General features: G+C 39.1%; 1 protein-coding gene across 2 annotated transcripts in view; it reads right to left on the bottom strand.

Annotated features, from left to right (window-relative positions):
- The window catches only part of plekhg5b (pleckstrin homology domain containing, family G (with RhoGef domain) member 5b), a gene marked incomplete at its 3' end in the record, with an annotated part of 81469 nt that extends 70076 nt beyond the window's left edge, over window positions 1-11393 (bottom strand). Inside the window, exons 1-2 of one of the 2 annotated variants that reach the window (XM_084098501.1) lie at window positions 11147-11393; window positions 9898-10080 (exon numbers count right to left, since the gene is read on the bottom strand). In XM_084098501.1, coding sequence (XP_083954627.1) covers window positions 9898-9979 — 82 coding nt within the window. In that variant the 5' untranslated portion in view covers window positions 9980-10080; window positions 11147-11393. The remainder of the gene's footprint in view (window positions 1-9897; window positions 10081-11146) is intronic. The other variant, XM_084098502.1, reaches the window with a different exon arrangement.
- Window positions 11394-12245: the final 852 nt, after the last annotated feature.

The following is a 12245-nucleotide window of genomic DNA, read 5'->3' as shown; positions in this document are numbered from 1 at the left end:
ACAGTGTATCTGCCGCATAGATACATGAACTAGGGATGCAACAACATTAAAATTCTAAAGTTTAAGCAAGTACCATCTGAGATGGAAGTGTATTAAAGATGACAACTCATGGTTAGTGACTAAAGAGTTAGGGTATTTTGGGAAAGAGGATCCAACCTTACCATTAACATCATGGATGACATCCAGTGGGGACGACCAAGAGTACCGCTCCACCCCCCGCTGTGTCAAAAAAGACGGTAGTGTCTCGAGCTCATATGCTCCCCGTTTCCTCCAGTAAAGGAACATTGTGAAGGACGAGGCTGTAAACGTTGACTGCAAAACTAAGCACCCCACTAACTGATCTTCTAAAGGCTACTTTAAAAGGGAACAAAACCAACTCGTACAATAAACAAACACTCGACATCTAACGAGTCATCTTGACGTTCACCTCTGATGTGCTATTAACTGGATATAGTCAATCTCAAACAATTCGCCATAAAGCAAGCACCTGCAGTTACCTCATCTTCCCTAACAAATAAACCTTTCTTTGATCCCGTTTCACGAGTTCCAACCCATAAAAGTGTGCAACTAGGCATGCCAAAACCGGACCTATATTCCAAATTCGAGGAAATCCTGGCACCCATTTCACAGCACCCCAATGAAACTCATGACAATAAATCTCTATTGAGAATGTAAGACGGGTTCCTCGCTTCTTAAGTTGTGGATCTCACAACGTAATCTTCCAGTACGCCAAGACGGGAACACCTAAAATTCCCCTACACCTTGGCAAGAACAATCAAATTAAAGTCTTCCTAATTTGCTTGATGTCTTGACGCAAATCTCTCATCGCTTTTGAGAAGTTGACGGTGCTGAGATGTTCTTCGGTTTCTTCACTCTACAATCAGTATTACCAAGTCTCAAGGAACAGGCACATTGGTGTCAAAGTCTGTGCAAGCAGTTTGGGCAAAGGGGCCTGGTTGTCAGAGGGTGTTCAACCCACACTACCAGACAAATGTTGTATTCATACTGGGGTGAAGTGCATGCTGGGATTGACAGACCAGGCCAATACCTTCCAGTATTTGAGAAACAAAGATCCCTTGCAAACCCCTCCTACACAGACAGTGAACTTTGTCTATGATTTGCACAAACAATAAAATCCAGACATTTCTGCATTGATAACAGCCCTGGTCCTCCTTTTCGGAGATTTATGCATTATGAATGCCGTGTGACTACAACAATGTCAGCTGTTTCCGTGGATGGACACCAGCCAGCAGTGGCTCCTGATAAGATATCTGCTCTGCAGTGGTGGATGCATGTCAACATGACATCATTTCAAACGTGGCATTTCCTAAGCGTCAAAGGAACACGTTGGAAACCTCTTGTTGTATTAAGATGGCTTCAGTTATCCTGCAGAGAAGAGTTACTGTGAGAACGTACCGTGCAAGAGTCATAGGGGAGGGACAATGTTGCACAGCCATTCAAATGTCCAATTTTGGGATAAGAAATTAGAGGGTACGGCTGGGGCAGACTTACTCTTGGAGTCTGGCTTTGCAGACATATGGTAGTAATCCAGAACCTGGCTTTGAACTTGCAGCTTTTTTTTATGAACAGGCCGCTCAGGCAGCTGTAGAACGAGACGCAACAAGCAGACTTCAGACTATGAATCTGATATGTTTCCTCTGCAACTTCAGCGTCATTTTTAAACTCAAACAGAGGGCATAAATATTTTGTGTTAGCATATAAAGTGTGCTTGCGTAATAGAGTTTGAGTACAGACATGTGACCGAAAGGCAGAATGAGTGTGTGCAGCAGGAGTGAGTTTTCCAAGCCTCAATGGTGTTGACAGGTGGAGAGCAGTTTGATACTCTGGTTGCAAAAGTAGTGGAAAACAGAGTTTAACCTATATTTAGATTGAACGGCCACGTCATATGCTATTCTTAACCCTCAAATACTAGAAATGCTATTATAATATTTCAAAATTTGCAACACAACAACAAACTGAAGATGTTAACTGAAGACAATTCACTGACCTTGTTCAATCCACAAACACTACATATTAAATAGCACATAATCATCCCATATACAGTGAGGAAAATAAGTATTTGAACACCCTGCTATTTTGCAAGTTCTCCCACTTGGAAATCATGGAGGGGTCTGAAATTGTCATCGTAGGTGTAGGTGCATGTCCACTGTGAGAGACATAATAAAATAAAATAAAAATCCAGAAATCATAATATATGATTTTTTAACTATTTATTTGTATGATACAGCTGCAAATAAGTATTTGAACACCTGTCTATCAGCTAGAATTCTGACCCTCAAAGACCTGTTAGTCTGCCTTTAAAATGTCCACCTCCACTCCATTTATTATCCTAAATTAGATGCACCTGTTTGAGGTCGTTAGCTGCATAAAGACACCTGTCCACCCCATAACAATCAGTAAGAATCCAACTACTAACATGGCCAAGACCAAAGAGCTGTCCAAAGACACTAGAGACAAAATTGTACACCTCCACAAGGCTGGAAAGGGCTACGGGGAAATTGCCAAGCAGCTTGGTGAAAAAAGGTCCACTGTTGGAGCAATCATTAGAAAATGGAAGAAGCTAAACATGACTGTCAATCTCCCTCGGACTGGGGCTCCATGCAAGATCTCACCTCGTGGGGTCTCAATGATCCTAAGAAAGGTGAGAAATCAGCCCAGAACTACACGGGAGGAGCTGGTTAATGACCTGAAAAGAGCTGGGACCACCGTTTCCAAGGTTACTGTTGGTAATACACTAAGACGTCATGGTTTGAAATCATGCATGGCACGGAAGGTTCCCCTGCTTAAACCAGCACATGTCAAGGCCCGTCTTAAGTTTGCCAATGACCATTTGGATGATCCAGAGGAGTCATGGGAGAAAGTCATGTGGTCAGATGAGACCAAAATAGAACTTTTTGGTCATAATTCCACTAAACGTGTTTGGAGGAAGAAGAATGATGAGTACCATCCCAAGAACACCATCCCTACTGTGAAGCATGGGGGTGGTAGCATCATGCTTTGGGGGTGTTTTTCTGCACATGGGACAGGGCGACTGCACTGTATTAAGGAGAGGATGACCGGGGCCATGTATTGCGAGATTTTGGGGAACAACCTCCTTCCCTCAGTTAGAGCATTGAAGATGGGTCGAGGCTGGGTCTTCCAACATGACAATGACCCGAAGCACACAGCCAGGATAACCAAGGAGTGGCTCTGTAAGAAGCATATCAAGGTTCTGGCGTGGCCTAGCCAGTCTCCAGACCTAAACCCAATAGAGAATTTTTGGAGGGAGCTCAAACTCCGTGTTTCTCAGCGACAGCCCAGAAACCTGACTGATCTAGAGAAGATCTGTGTGGAGGAGTGGGCCAAAATCCCTCCTGCAGTGTGTGCAAACCTGGTGAAAAACTACAGGAACGTTTGACCTCTGTAATTGCAAACAAAGGCTACTGTACCAAATATTAACACTGATTTTCTCAGGTGTTCAAATACTTATTTGCAGCTGTATCATACAAATAAATAGTTAAAAAATCATACATTGTGATTTCTGGATTTTTTTTTTTAGATTATGTCTCTCACAGTGGACATGCACCTACGATGACAATTTCAGACCCCTCCATGATTTCTAAGTGGGAGAACTTGCAAAATAGCAGGGTGTTCAAATACTTATTTTCCTCACTGTATGTGCCACGGACATGAATGAGGTCAAATCATGTGACTATTTAAGAAGGTGTGCCGTTCCTTTTCTAATTGACCAGACTTTACAAAAAAACAGGTGAAAATAAATCAGACTTACACTGTGCCATAGACACCAGAATATCATAGAGGATGGGATTTTTTTTAACTTGGGCTAGTAAACAAACACCTATATAGTAGGGCTGCACGTTTTCAAGTTTTTCATTAACCGTTAACCGAGGCCCTTAGCGGTTAATACTCGGTTAACCATAGTGTGCGCGCCGCAACCCCGAGATAGGCGTAATTTGCGGGTGAGTCACATATCCCCACGACCCCACCACTATTTTCTAAGGTCGATATTGTATTGTCCCCACCACTTTTGAAACATCTCGCGGCAGGAATACCAATACAAATAAACAAAACATCTCCAGTTAACTAGCAGAGCATTCATTTCGTTCGTTTTTTTTTTTTTTTTTTTTTTTTGGCGATCTAGCGCTGAAATGTTTTGTTTTTTAAATCAAGTGATCAAAGTGCTCGTTGCTGCTGCGATCGAGAAGGGTCTTGTAAAACGTGCGGAGGTATTATTAATTCGTGGCCACGAAACAATTCACCTGAATACCCGTTCACACACACACACACACACACACCAAAAAAAGGAATAAAAAGCTGTACGAGAATAGTCGGCCTTCACTGAAGAGCTATCTTCACAGGTAAGAAAAACAGTTTAATAATTATTATTAATTCGTGGCCACGAAATAATTCACCTGAATATTCACCAATTCACAAAAAATAGGTCTTTAGCATTCACTAATTAATAGTATCAAACTGTTTTTGGCCACGTTGTAATTCGTTAAATCAAAATGAGGGAGGGAATTTGTTCAACGTGTCCACGATTTATTAAAACGAGGGAACAAATAAGTCGTCGTATAATTATTTAGATCAGTGGACAGGGCGCAAGAACAAACAGTGAGAGAGCCCCGGCCGCGCGCGCGCACTCTCACCGCCTTCAAACAACACGAGCGCTGTATTGCTCTCTCTCCCTCGCGCATATCAACACAATAGTAAAAGGTCGGAAGACCGATTGTGTTTTATAGATTAGTAGTTTGTTCAGATAAAGTGTTTGATTAGCAAGTACATGTTTAGGAAATGCATAATACAAATTGTATGGGTTAATGTAACGGTAAACGGACTCTGCGGGTAAAACTGTTGTGATGAAATTGCGCATGCTCGAGGTAAAACTGCTGGGGTAAAGCTGTGGCTCTGCGGCTCTGCAGACAGATATTATTGTGCTGCCATCAGTGGCGCGGATACTATGTTTGTTTCTGGCTCGCGCACGCTCGCGCACAGCCTTCACTCTCGCACAGCCTTCACTCTCGGACGCGCGCTTTCTTTGCCCGCTTCATATTAGAAAACTGGTCTAGCGGTCTCTGGTGGTGCAAAAATGTATTACAACTAAATTCAGTGCACGCCATTGACGCCACTTAACCGAGCAAAATGTTTCACTCGGTTACGCAATTTTTAACGGTTAATCGGTTAATCGGTTAACCATGGACACCCCTACTATATAGCATTAAAAAAAAAATCTATATCTAAAACCAAATTCACATAAAAATGCATGGATGGAAACCCAGCTATTGACAATCATCGACGACAATTTGTCTGCAGGTAATGTGCGGTAACTACACATGAAAAACAACCCATCCAGATAGCCAGACTTTACCTCTCACTGGGTGGACAGCCATGAAAATGACTGATATGCCTTTCACTCAAAATCCCTAAATTGTTACTGTAACAGCACAGGGGTATTTAGGATGTAATGAAAAGCTATACCGTCTGTACACTCAGTACACAAGCAGATATTACAGAGCTCATCCTTGGCAGAGACGTGGTCATTAACACGAGGCTGAGATCCGCCTAAATGGACTTAAGCTGGGTGGGGGAAGATGTTCAGAAGTAGCCAGCGTGGGACAAAGTGATGGCATGAACTCTTGTTAAAGGGCCCTTTTAATCTACCGTAATCGGCACGCGGATGAGAGGGGTGACACAAGCGGGCTATTCTTAAAATGAACACAGCATAAAGCCAAGAAACCAAGAGCTACAGGAGTTACATTAGAGCTACACAGTCAATTGCTTAGTCACAATCTAGAAATATATGTAATGACTAGCAATCTAAACATAAAAAAATACACATAGCTCTGACTCTAAACTCCTTTTAAAGAGTTTTGCTGCATTCATGTGTTGTCCAAATTATCACTCGGATATACGTCACAATAGGAATGAAAAGACTGTCGCAACCAGCAAAATACCTAATATATTAATACTTTAATTCAATACTCTCTGAAATATTTAACAACAACAAAAATCACAAGCGGTAACACTGACTGTAAAACAATCAAACTGAAAGCCACGCATGCCATGTTTTTGTTTCATGATGTCACACCTGTCAACTTTTCATGTTTCCAACTAGTAATTATGAGATAAAATATTAATGTCGTTGGAATAGTATGCATTATGTATGCACAGTATGTATTAATGCACCAAGGTCAATGTGTTATGTTACTTGTCAGCCATAATAACCCAGCTGAAAAACTATTAAACTGGTTTGCTGGTCTTAACCAGTTTACGCTGGTCTCTTAGCCATGCCAACACCCTTCTAAAACCAACCAAAGGCTGGAAGACCAATTAAGACCAGCTTAGGCTGGTTTCAGATGGGTTTTTTTTTTAACAGGGAAACTTACTGTTATGTCAATAAGCTATAATACATGCCATGTACAGTAGGGGTGGGCAATCTGATGATTTTATATCGTGATCGATCTTGAAGACGTCCACAATCTACTTTTTAAGCAGTTCAAAGAGATTGTGATCTTTTACGTCCTTGTATTAATATTAAAATACAGCAATGACTGCATACTAGATGGCTGTGCTGATTGGCCAAATTATTTCATGCGTCTCAATCATGTGTCTTTCATGTGTGATTATGCATTTGAAGAACAATTCAATAGCAGTAGGACTATGCGTTAAATCTAACTTTAGTTTCAGTAACGATTTTGGCTTCCAAGTCCAACAATTATGAAAACGTGATAATCAAAATAAAATTATCATTGTGCGCATTCCATTCCTTTACTTTAAAGCACCGCAAAGACAAAATCACTCACTGCTGAATAACTTCATAAAAGTAACAGAGGCTTTTTGTGGAATACAATATTAGTCTAAAAACATTCCTTATTATCACTAAAAAATCCTATATTTATTATTTCAGCCAAAGTCTTGCAGCGAAGTATAGCATACTAGTGAACATTTTCATTACTCATCTCAGCTGGGACCTAAATGAAGGAACACAAATTTCACCTTCAGGCTCCAAAAGCGGCGCTTCATCAGTCAAATGAACCAAACGACTCCAACTGCAAATTCACAGCTAAATTACTGCTAATCTCATTTATTCAACGGGTCTAATAGCTGAACAAGCACTTAAACCAAGGGCAGGACCTGGAGGAAGAACAATATGCTAATAGCACAGTCTTAAGCCTTTCTAGTGTGTGATAAAAGCAAGTTGAAAGCGTGACAGAGTGAGGGATGATGGGAAAGCTGTAAGGCTAAGAGGGCTGTTGAACGGTGGAGGGAACGGCTAACAGCTGCGAGAGCCTGTTCATGAGCATTACATCATCTCAGAACTTGAAAAGCTGATAGCAATAACCCTGCGGTGTGTTTTTGTGTGTATGTAGGGGGTTGCATTTGACTTTTGGAGTCATGCTAACAATACAGTCTCTTCAAGTAAAGGCTATCATCTATTACGTCAATTGTGAGTTAAGTTACCAGCGATATTTCATTACGTATTTAATGTAATATAATCACTTTAATAAAATGCAACGCGACTTTTGATTCAAACTAAGCTCTTGCGAATGAATCAGTCAATTCATTGACAAGAAAATTGTCAGTTTTTGTGTAAAATGTCCTTTTCATACAGTTTTAAACACTTTTTTGTAGCATGAATAACTATATTTTTACATTGCGCCCATACAAAACTCAAAGTGCAATGGCATTGCTATGCAGTTGCTATGGAGTTCTGGGTGGTTGCTAGGTGGTTCCTTACTGACCCCAAGACGGAAAAAAGCCCAAGTCTCTATGATATTCTGGTTTCTAGATATTTTTGGGTCCATCCTTCAGTGTAGTATGTATGGGAAGTTTTTACCAATTTGATCATCTGTCCACTGAAAATTAAGCCTCATCACTCAGGGTACGTTTACACGACAACGATGTGCTAAAAACAGAAACGTTTTTCCTTTACGTTTTTCACGTGCAGACGACAACGTTGTCAAAACAATCCTCGTTCACACAGATCCACGAAAACGACTAAAAACGCTGTATTATTCATGCCGGGCCAGTAGATGCGCATGATGTTAACGTTGTTCACAAATTCTCGTTTTTGTAGTTTACACGGAGACGTTAACGGTATCATTTTCCCAAACTTTTTGTTTGCGTTTTCAGGCCCCCGAAACGCCGTTGTCGTGTAAATAAACGGCCAAAACGCATTAAAAAGTTTTACGTTTTTAGTTGAAAATGATGACGTGTAAAAGGCCCCTTAATTAACATGCAAATGGCAAAGAAAAGTCAAACAGACGACACAAACACAAATTAAGCTATAATTTAGTGATGACCTCTTGCATTTAGTAACTTTTAGAAAACCTGACTACCACTGGACAAACCAAATGTAGCTAAGAGAAACACAAACTGGTAAATAAATACCACTTGACACTTCAGATAATAAGATTAGTCTAAGTAGAAGGATTTGCCAGTGTTTGGGGCAAAGAATTAGTGGATGCAAGAGTAACCAACTTAAAACATAGTCTTATATTGTGATGCAATGAACATTTTCAGGAAGCATATCAAGCTAAGAGCCTTAAAGGGCAGTCAGTTGACATCATGCATCCAAAATGAGGGAGGAAAAACACACCAGGTAGAACCGTGTTAAGATAAAATGACTAATCAAACTTGAGTGAGCCAGAAGCTCCTTCTCAGACAAGCCTTAAACACCAGATGCTTGGAGATTAAACCCATGTATTTCAGGGAGGCTTGAGTGGTCTGGTACACTGAGGGTAACTTGCAGCCCCTGCTGAGCTAAGAAGCCTCTGGCATACACCACACTTTAGTTTGAGTTTCTATAAATAACCATTCAGACTGGAAGGCTAATCTTTTCGAGATTGCAGAGGTCAATATAATCAAGCAGGAAAATGTTTGGAAACAGCAAATAACGTCTATGCATGTCAGTTTGTTGAAAGTAGTAGTATAGAATGGCCAAACCATCCAAAAACTCAAATAAAGTTCAAATAAAGTCCAATAAAAGCAACAAAACATCTCTAAATTAATGTTTTTTTTTATTCTATTGGACTTTTCACTATGCATGCTTATGCATTTATGGTGCTGGCTAAGTCAAGCAATACTATTACTATAGCTATTACTTTTAGGGTTAGGAATCTGACTTATTATTTTGGCGGATGATAAAATTGTTGAAAAAAGCCCTACAGATTTAGACAACATTGAAGGAGTGACCTGAGCCATATCTAGGGACCAGAATATCTTAAATATTTTGGCCAAGACCAGTAAGCCACAATGCACCTTTCTATCAGTAATGCAAAAAATATCATAAAATGCATAAAAATATCGTCATTTTCGAATTTTATAAAGAAGAGGCCACTTAACTTGTCTGATTTGCAACCAATTAAACATTAAAATTCCCTAATATGCAAATGATCTAAAATGACAATTATAATAAACTCAACTGGTAATTTAAATGATGTAAACAGATAAGGGATTTGCTGTAACTCACTATAATTCCACCGGACGAATACATCATACACAAACACACACAGGACCAATTGTGATTGCTTAACATTTTGGCACACAAACCCCAATCAATACTTACTAAACTATGATCAGAGAGTGCATATGCTACATTAGTCACATATATAATATGTAATTCCTTTAATCATTAAAGTTTAATGTCAAACCATGACTGTTGGCTGACTTGTTTATGGGATTTGAAGCATCAACATCAATCATTTGTTCAACTTAAAAAGTTATGCCGAAACATGAATCAAGATGCAAGAGCGCCAAGACAGACCAATCGAAGTCCTTCATCTGTCAAGTCATTAAGAGCTAACATTTTTCTTGAAATTTCAAAAACAGTTCGTGTTAACATTTCATAAAAGTCAGAGGAGAACACAAACTTACTGAGACGCAGCCGGATGCCAAGCCAACTTCTGGGAGGCGATTTGTGAAGACCTGGATGCATAATCCACTTGTTGGGTACCATGATGTGTGCCTTTACTCTACGTCCTTTGTGTTGAGGTAGAAGTCCACACTGAAACAGCTGGTGGGGGGTGGGGGGGGTTCACCAGCGGTCACATACGACTCCTGCCATGATGATTGGAGAATGAACACAACTTTTACTGCCAGGGGCATAGATCCCAGATGGGACACATCACCCAAATTTGGGTAAGCATCTAATTGTCAATATTACGACCAGATTTGTGAAGTGAAGTTGAAATACCCCTGGCAGTATTTATCTCTTTAATCAAACTAGGTTAACCTGAAGATATATACAATACAATTAATGTTAATGAATACTTTGTATGGAAATTAGCAACAGTTTGCATTTCATGCTGTTGCATCTGGTCGCATAGCAAAGTAAAGTATAAATATATATATACTGTATACAAATATAAATAAATAATGCTAGTTTGGTTCTCTCTGGATATATTCAATTATTCAGAAAGACATTAAATATATTAGCATACAATTTGTGAATTAAATGTATGCTGATATTTTTTTGTCTGGTTTAAAGTTAAAAATGTTAACATGGTGTGACTGTCCAGAAATTGTAAAGAAGAAGAAAAAAAGTCTACAATTAAAAAAGGCTGAAATAATGACAAAAACAAATGTTGTTGTATATTAAGTAAAGATTAAGTTGTCAATCATATTTTAAAAGGTGTTAAAAAGTATACTTTTATATAAGAGTACTTTTAACAACGCTTTTAACACAAGTGTTACAACACTTGACATTTCAGTCATTAAATCTTTTGTAGAAAATTGTATAAAATAGTTTTAAAATGTTTGAAATTCACATTTACATTTAATTGAAACCAACATAAATTATATTTCTAAAAACTTGACAAACGTTTTGAACTAGATTTTAAAAGTATTTTCTCTTTTTCATAAATCCTTGTGACTGGTCCACAATATATGCATTGCATGCACATAATAAATGCAGAGCCAGGTTTGCATAACAGGCCAGATTTGGCTGCATCTCCTTTGATCTCCAGTATTATGTTGCATTGTAATTTCAATGGCTCGGTAAGCGTGCATGCTGTTTACTTATGCATCTCAGCGATTAATACATGGACTACAACATGACCAATTCACCAATAACATACAGTGATCTCATTCGATTCAGTGGATTATTGACTCACTCTTCACTAACCTGTTGCATTGTAAAGCTTCATGATCGACCCTCACAGAGAAAATAAGCTCGTCCATTCAGCAGCAGCAGGACTTCAAATTCACTCCAATGTCGCTTTCATCCCCGCAGAAAGGTGTCGAGTCTACCTCACCAGCTCTGTCTTGAGTAAATCCATGCTGGGTGAGACAGACGGGTGATTATCAGCGTGAAAGTTTCTCGCTGCTTTGTCTGGGGCTGTTCCCTCTACTCTGTTTCAGCCATAGAAAGCGTTTCCCATTCATTCAAATCACCTTTAGTCAAGATATCCCTGCAGTGCCTGGATTCCGCCGCTAGAGGCGCCAAAGAGAGATAGTTCCTTTTACCTCAATGTATTTGCCTTCCTGGCTCTTGTTCGTTTTTTTACTCACTTTTTAGTTTCTTACTGAAATATTCTATGTCCCTTTATGAACCTGGATATACTATTTTGACATATTATTTACAAAATGATGACTTTTTATTTTGTGGATGTTGGAATCAAGGTTCAGTGTATGTTTATAAATTCATCTGCACTCTTGCCTGAATACTTGTGAATATTTGGCTCCACCTGCTGGTCATCATCAGAATCAGAATGAGCTTTATTTGCCAGGGATGTTTACACACACACACAAGGAATTGGTCTTTGTGACAAATTACACTTTGTGCTCCTTTGTAACAGGAGCTTCCATTGCAGAAGAAAGTATAGACATAGTGCAGACATACATAAGAATTACACATTAGAAATGAAATATAACAATAATATAAAAAACAAAAATTTTAATAATTTAATAAATACAGTAGTAGACATATAGAGACATATATATATATATACATATATGACATGCATAGACATATCTATAGTTGCTTTAATGAATGTACATATATGTTATTTACAGGTCAACAGTTTATGATGTAATTTACAAATGTACAATTTTAGATGTTATGTACAAATTATACAGTAATGTTAGACCATGTAGAGTTATAAGAGTTTAATTGGTCAGACTGAATATAGCCGGGGGGGGGGGGGGGGACTGTTCTTGTGGCTGGCTGGTCGGAATTTGTTCTTTTCTTTTTTTCTTAGCCCTTTTTCTCACTCTGGAGGTGT

Source organism: Abramis brama (genome assembly GCF_963993115.1).
Source record: "Abramis brama genome assembly, chromosome: 22".
NCBI lineage: Eukaryota > Metazoa > Chordata > Actinopteri > Cypriniformes > Leuciscidae > Abramis > Abramis brama.
The sequence above is the reverse complement of the archived record's forward strand: the minus strand, read 5'-3'. Positions and strand labels throughout refer to the sequence as shown.